At 42.5% G+C, this 7,678-nt stretch overlaps 1 protein-coding gene across 1 annotated transcript; it reads right to left on the reverse strand.

Annotated features, from left to right (window-relative positions):
* Window positions 1–5,054: 5,054 nt before the first annotated feature.
* LOC120542386 (hemoglobin cathodic subunit beta-like) lies at window positions 5,055–6,296 on the reverse strand. The gene is made up of 3 exons (XM_039774823.1): window positions 6,117–6,296; window positions 5,719–5,941; window positions 5,055–5,307 (listed from the first exon to the last, which is right to left on the reverse strand). The coding sequence occupies exons 1-3, from the start codon at window positions 6,206–6,208 to the stop codon at window positions 5,179–5,181; spliced, it is 444 nt and encodes a 147-aa protein (XP_039630757.1). The 5' UTR covers window positions 6,209–6,296; the 3' UTR covers window positions 5,055–5,178.
* Between the last annotated feature and the right edge of the window lie 1,382 nt (window positions 6,297–7,678).

The raw sequence follows: 7,678 nt of genomic DNA on the forward strand, positions 1-7,678 counted from the left end.
CTGCAGGGCACACACACCCACACACCAAGCACATACTAGGGACAATTTAGGATCACCAATGCACCGAACCTGCATGTCTTTGGACTGTGGGAGGAAACCCACGCAGACACGGGGAGAACATGCAAACTCCACGCAGGGAGGACCCAGGAAGCGAACCCAGGTCTCCCACTGCGCCGCCCAAACTTTTTAATTCTATTTTTAATTAAGTATATTATGTTAAATGAACATGACTCATGTCAATAAAGCATAATATTAAACTGAGCTATAACCTTTTTAGGTTGTCAATTACACTTGTTCCAGCATCGTTGTATAGTTCATGTTCAAAGTGGGTGGCACAGTGGCGCGGTGGTAGCACTGCTGCCTCACAGTAAGGAGACCTGAGTTCACTTCCCTGCCTAGAGTTTGCGTGTTCTCCCCGTGTCTGCGTCGGTTTCCTCCTACAGTCCAAAGACATGCGGGTTAGGCACATCGGCAATCCTAAACTTTCCCGTGTGTGTCCTGTGGTGGGCTGGCACCCTGCCCTGGGTTTGTCCCTGCCTTGTGCAAGATTGGCTCCAGCCGGCTGGATAATGGCTGACTGTTCAAAGTTATTAATAAGAAACAAACAAGTTTGCTTATACAACAAAACTAGTTTTATTTGGTAAAAACAATACAAACCAATAAAAATACAAAAGATTAGTATTTAAAAGTTGAAATGTATAGCTGTAGAAGAACACAAGTTCATTTGCTGTGCCAGAATGCCATGACCAGTGTATAAAAAATATGAACACAAAATGCACCTTGAGCATTATATTACAAAATACATTTATTTAAATTTATGTAACTGTATATTATAGAATAAATGTTAAAAATGAGTAAAATATAAAGTGCAAAAATTGCTGTTTGCCACCTTCTTTCACAAAATATATTTTTTATTATTATTTTCAAACGAGCAAAGTCGGCAACTGCATTGTATTGTATTCAAGTGTATTATTTATTTGTCTGTATTAATAGTATTTATTTGGTTGAGCAAAGTTATGATAATACTTATGAACAGCAACGCTGAAAGTAGTTGACCCGTAAGTAGTTGGACGGTTGGGAGACAAAGTCAAGAGAGGCGAGATTGCGCTGCTTTGGACATGCGCAGAGGAGAGATGATGGGTATATTGGGAGAAGGATGCTAAGAATAGAGCTGACAGGGAAGAGGAGAAGAGGAAGGCCTAAGAGAAGGTTTATGGATGTGGTGAGAGGGGACATGCAGGTGACGGGGGTGACCGAACAAGATGACCAGGACAGAAAGATATGGAAAAATATGATTCGCTGTGGCGACCCCTAACGGGAGCAGCCGAAAGAAGAAGAAGAAGAACGTTATACCTGTGCTAAGCGAGTACATCTGGACAACGTAATAGTACTTTTACTGACTTGTGACGGTAGTTAGTGAGCATATAGAACATTAAAAGAGAATACAAGGAAAACACGTCTGTGATTAAGTGTTTTACTTGAATATCTAAATATTTCTCGTGTGTGCGTGTTTTTTACTTTTATTTCACTAATCTTTTGCTCTTAACCGGCGATAGTAACTCAAACCCACAACATGTTGCTCCTTTAAACGTCACGTGGCTTTACCGCCACGTTAGCCAACCTCCGCTGACGACGAATCCGCTTGGTGCTTATTAATTTCCGGTAAGGACTAAATATAACGATTTTGACTTCTACCTAAATGACTGAAATGAGTATGTTGTACATCCCACAAGAATCAATAAATGAAACATGATCGAGTTATGTTCAAAAGTGCAACATAAACAATACATGTAATAGAAATTACAAACATTTTTGTAAATGTAACAAACTGCCATTTCCCTTTTTTCAGTGTCGATGACTCATTCATTTACAATTATAAATCCATTTTGGAATAACGGGTGGTAATAATATATTTTCCATTAAAATATTTCAAAACAGTACTTAGGCACGGGCGGCACGGTGGCGCAGACCTGGGTGGAGTTTGCATGTTCTCCCCGTGTCTGCGTGGATTTCCTCCGGCTACTCCGGTTTCCTCCCACGGTCCAAAGACATGCAGGTTAGGAGCATTGGCGATCCTAAATTGTCCCCTGTGTATGCTTGTTTTGGGTGTGTGTGTCCTGCAGTGGGCTGGCGCCTTGCCCGCGATTTGTTCCTGCCTTGCGCCCTGTGTTGGCTGGGATTGGCTCCAGCAGACCCACATGACCCTGTGTTAGAATAGCGGGTTGGATAATGACTGACTGAATTCTTACACACACTTAAATATGGCAGACTCTACCTGGATGTGTGAAATTTCTTGTTAAACCCAGCTGCTGAAGAAGAATCGAAAATAAGATCTCACACAGAAAACGTGAAATTATAATTTCCATTTTGTATAAATTCACTTAGTTATGGTGAATTAGGATTGCAGAAAATTAGGGAAAGGAACATCATTTATAATTAACTGTCTGCTCGCCATGAAGATAAAGCTGAATTCACACACACACACACACGGGATAATTTAGGAGCGCCAATCCACCTAACCTGCATGTCTTTGGACTGTGAGAGGAAATCCAGGCAGACACGGAGAGAACATTGAAACTCCACGCAGGGAAGACCAAGGGAGTGAACCCAGGTCTCCTAACTACGAGGCTGCAGCGCTACCCACTGCGTCACCATGCCGCCTGATTTTAAATTATTATTACAAAAGGTCAAGTAGTGTGTGTGTGTGTGTGTGTGCGCCCTGTGGTGGGCTGGCACCCTGCCTGGGGTTTGTTTCCTGCCTTGCACCCTGTGTTGGCTGGGATTGGCTCCAGCAGACCCCCGTAACCCTGTAGTTAGGATATAGTGGGTTGGATACTGGATGGATGGATGGATGGAAAGGTCAAGTAGTTCTCTGTTTTGACTATTTGCTTTATATCCACATATTCTTTGAATTTTATGTATTTTACTCTTTATTTAATCTTTTTTTTTTGTTCTAAACCCTTATTATATTATATATTTATTTTAATTTGGTTTTTATTCCCCTTCAAAGTCCTTTATTTATAATCAATTTGCTTTATAGCCTCATTGTCTTTTAATTTTGTATATCTTACTTTTTTATTTAATCTTTTTCTTGTTATAAATCCTTATTATGTTATACATTTATTTTTAATGTGGTTCTTATTCTCCTTTAAACCCCCGCATTTATAATCAATTTGCTTTACATCCATTTCTATTCTGTTGTCTTTTCATTTTGTATATTTTACTTTTTAATGTAATCTTTTATTGTATTATATATTTATTTTAATTGGTTGTTATGGGATAATCAGTTGGCTTTATATCCATGTCTGTTTTTAATACTTTAAATATTACATTTTTCTATTTTTTAAATATTTTTTGTTTGTAAATCCTTATTATTTATTATGAGTTTCATTTTTGATTTTGGTTACGGTTCTCCTCTGAAATTGTACAATTTAACATTTCTTTGCTTATTTTTTTGTCTCCCTACAGTTTCTTTTATTTTCTAATTATTTATAATTGAATTATTATATTTACATTGTCTGCGGTGGGTTGGCACCTTGCCCGGGATTGGTTCCTGCCTTGTGCCCTGTGTTGGCTGGGATTGGCTCCAGCAGACCCCCGTGACCCTGTATTCGCATTCAGCGGGTTAGAAAATGGATGGATGGATGGATATTTACATTGTTTTATTTATTATTAATTTGACAGCCTCCCTGTCGTATTTGTGCTTCTTTAACGTATAATTCTTTTCTGTTCTCCATTTGTTCAGGTTTGTATTTCAGGTAGTTGCTTTCCCAACGTGATGTGGTTCTGTGCCCAGAATGCAGTTTAAAAGCCTGTCGTCACTGATTGTCCCCAGATACCCGTCGTGCTCCACCGTCTCCACTGTCTCCCCTTGCATTAAAGTCGAGACACTGGATGAAGGGGAGCACCTGAGATCCACCACCACGTCTTTGGTCTTGCAGATGTTAAGATGTAAAAAGAAACGACCCCAGCAATGGACCACCTCCTCAAGAACAGGTCCGTGGCCGCCCCTCCTTATCTTGTGACAGAGCCGCCTGTCCATCTCAGGATATGTCTGTCCTCGTGTGAACTCCTGCAGTTCTTTGTGCAGAAGATAAACAGAAGAGGTGACAGGCAGCAGCCTCGAGGTGTCCCCACGGGTGACTTCAGGCTATGGGAACAACAGCCGTGGGCTCTCATTCTCTGTGCTCTGTTAGTTTAAAAAGTCCACAATCCACCCCAGCACGTTAGGGTCCAAGCAGAATGGACCAGTCAGTTTACCAACTAAAATTGTATTAAGAGCTGGTGAGACATCCATAAACAGCAATCTTGAATTTATTTTTGGTCCTTCCATGAGCTCATGCACTCCTAAAAGTAACTGGTCTTAAAGGACACTTTACTGAGTTGTGGGGTTCCTCACATTCTGGTAAAGGTCTGGTAAAAGTTACTTCTTTGGGCTTTGAAATGGTCTTTAATTTATATCGGGCTGCCTAGCAGGACACCAAGAGTTCAAGAAAATGTGTGTGTTAAGGTATGAAGAACCCATTGGTTATCTACTTTATGGAGCCCATTGTGGGTCTGAATAAAGAAAAGGTCTTTCAGGAACCTTCACATGGGTGGCTCTTTTGGAAACCAAAAATGGTTGCCCTGAAAAACCCACCTGGCACCTGTAGAGCACAATAAGGAGAGTTGTTGTGGTGTCCTCCATGCCCCTCTCTGCTCTGTTGGCCCCAGGCTGGTCCGGTAGGTGACGTTTCATGGCGTGAGAAGTTAAAGCCACCAATGCTTTTGCTCGGGTTGTTTTTGCTAATGGAGTTACATTTGCTTGTTTCCATAAACTGGGCACCATCAAAGAGATGGTGTGAAATGCTGGACTGAGTTGCTCTGCTCAGAAGTTCTGCCCGGACCCCATCATTTATTTTGGATTTTAGTTTGTTTTAAAGACCATTGTGACAACATTCTGGTCAAAGACACGATTTATAGATTTACACATTTGTGTTTTTTTAACCCTTGTAGAGCGGCTTGTTCTTTACACCTAAGAGAAGTAGAAATGAAAGAACCGGACCCAAGTTTTCAAAGAATGCATACTTTTTATTTATTTTTCCCCTGCCAGTCACAACTACATGAGGATGGTCAGAAGTAAAGATAAAGGAATTTGCTGCTGGTGCCCGCTCTCCTCATTCTCTGCTGCCAAGCATCTTAGTGGTATCTCTTGCTGAGGGCAGAGGAGATCACTTCCAGAGCCTTATGCCAGGCACCCTGGACAGATGGGGTGATTTCTCCAGGGAAGTGTTGGGCCAAAGCAATTTCTATGCAGTTGCCCAGGAGCTGAAATGGAAGAAGAACAAGAAGAAGAAAAAAGAGTCAGTGTAATCGGAAGAACAAAGCAGAAGGTGACATCTTGGCTTGGGGCAGTTTGCTTGAAGCTGAAATTAAATGATTGCCTCCTTGTGGCTCACTGCCAGGACAGTTACATCAATTAAACACTAGGGGCGCCCATGTATGAGCAAAGATGACCGGTAGTTGAAAGAGGACAATCGAGATGGCCGGACAGTGCAGGTGACCTAACAAATGGTTCAATGGTATCAAGAGACACAGAGGGGCTGCGACATCTTCAGTCCTTTCTACCACGGGGTGTGCGCACCTGTCCAGCATCCCGTGTCCACCTGCAGCATCACCAATTTAAACACACACGCCATTTCAGTTCGTTCTTAGTTGAGTGGCACCTATTTGACTCACCTTGAAGTTGTGGGGGTCCACATGGAGGGTGTCAGAGTGCAGTTTGCTCAGAGCTGAGAAGTGCTGGTCCACATGAGCCAGATCGTGAACGGCCTGGTCGACGGCGCCCAACACAGTCTTGCCATGTTGGCGGACACTGGCGTTACCAGCGATGGCAGCGGCGTTGCCGAGGTTTCCAAATTTCTTGAAATACCTCTGAGTCCAGGGGTAGACCACCAGGAGCCTGCGAGAAAAGAAAAGAAGAGCGACTTAACATACGGGACAGCGCGAGCAGTTCTTCTATCTTAACGAAGAAAGAAAGAAAGAAAGAAAGAAAGAAAGAAAGAAAGAAAGAAACGACTCAGAATTTCCAACAAGAACATCCTACGAATGAGGAAGGAAGAAAACCTCTTTAATACCTGACCAGAGCCTCGTGCCCAATCTCCTCCTGGTTCACGTGCCCCCAGGTGGTAGCGATGGCGTTCAGCTCAGTATCTTCCCAATGAACCATTGTGTCGGTTGGGTTTGCTTTCGATGTTAGGCAAGAAGTTTTCTTCGGGGAAACAAAAACTGGTCTTGTGAGGAGCAGACAGAAGCGGGCCGCTTTTATAGACCCCCCTACAGCCCCGCCCGTGCCAATTCACCCAGATAGTCGCTGGCGAGATGACAGGGCGAGGGAGGGAGGGACGACCGAGTGCCGAGGGGTGGGAGTGAGGCTGGGCGGGCACCTGGCACGGACCACCGGTATGACCCCCCCCCACCCCCATGGCCCAAAAGATTAGGCTCCGAGACGAGTGGAAAAATACCTGCGCGCTTCGCCCGTATGCTTGTATTGCCTTCAGTTTCAGTTATTCCTCTTAGCTCACATTGCTAAAAACGCCATAAAAAAGTTCAAGACTGTGTGTGCAACCCCCGGGCTAACTGTGTGGAATAATAATAATAATAATAATAATAATAATAATAATAATAATAATAATAATTAATGTCACTCAATGCTGGCGCTCACCTGTACCTGCATGGGCAAACACGGACATAAACCACCATAAACAAACACCTCCAAGGGGCAGGTAGACAGCTCAAGTCCAGCCAGTCACCTCACCTGCATGCCAGTGCCCACGCACGGACACAAGCAGGGAGAAAAACACAAGGAAAAGGCGCTATATTGAAGGAAGATGTTGCTTGTTTGGCCTTGGCATTTCCAGTCCACCTCACCTGAGCTGCAGGATCTCAAATCGCGGTGGCACTCGCATGAAAATGCACGATATTATTATTATTATTATTATTATTATTATTATTATTATTATTACAAACACTGCAGTAGTTACACATCTCAGGGTGTTGGGCAAGCAGGCATCAGTCACAGGAGCCAAGCGCGCACGGGTTGCGGTTTAAACCTGCGGGTTTCACTCGTCCTTCAAGTAAACTGCACTTTGAGTTTCACTGCACGCAATCTGAACAATCACATCGAAAAGAAACATCCGAGAGGCTCTCTTGTAGTGGTCTGAACGAGTCAGGTTTCTTGTTTTGCACAATGACAATCGTTTTCATTCTCAGGATTTTGAGTTTGATATTCTAACCTTTCGGAACGTCTTTGAAAGCCCATGGCGGCCCGCTGTGTGAAAGTCGCTATATGAATTAAACAAAATGAATTAATTGGTTCTAACCTCACATATCAAAACACAATAAGGATCCTCTTTATAGATCACTCTTGACATTAGCGCAAGGAGAAGCACGTCTAAAGGGCGAAACGCTAATAACGCCATGACATCACCTTGGAATGGGATGAAGAGGTTTGAGAATACAACAACAACAACAACAACAATAATAATAATAATAATAATAATAATAATAATAATAATAATAATAATAATAATAATAATAATCTGACGTTCTATTTGTATTATTACGATTAGAACCATCCACTTTCTCTAACCCGCTTATCCATAACTATATGATAAAAGTAACATTCAGTAATAAGGTT

The sequence above is a fragment of the Polypterus senegalus genome, chromosome 13, assembly GCF_016835505.1.
Source record: "Polypterus senegalus isolate Bchr_013 chromosome 13, ASM1683550v1, whole genome shotgun sequence".
Classification (NCBI taxonomy): domain Eukaryota; kingdom Metazoa; phylum Chordata; class Cladistia; order Polypteriformes; family Polypteridae; genus Polypterus; species Polypterus senegalus.

What these genes read in the sequence shown, in the direction of transcription:
- LOC120542386 (XM_039774823.1), bottom strand. Translation starts at nt 6,208, where the DNA reads ATGGTTCATTGGGAAGATACTGAGCTGAACGCCATCGCTACCACCTGG. An exon ending in GGGCACGAGGCTCTGGTCAG is followed by an intron (nt 5,942 to 6,116) that starts GTATTAAAGAGG and finishes CTTTTCTCGCAG; the next exon opens with GCTCCTGGTGGTCTACCCCT. An exon ending in TGGACCCCCACAACTTCAAG is followed by an intron (nt 5,308 to 5,718) that starts GTGAGTCAAATA and finishes CTTCCATTTCAG; the next exon opens with CTCCTGGGCAACTGCATAGA.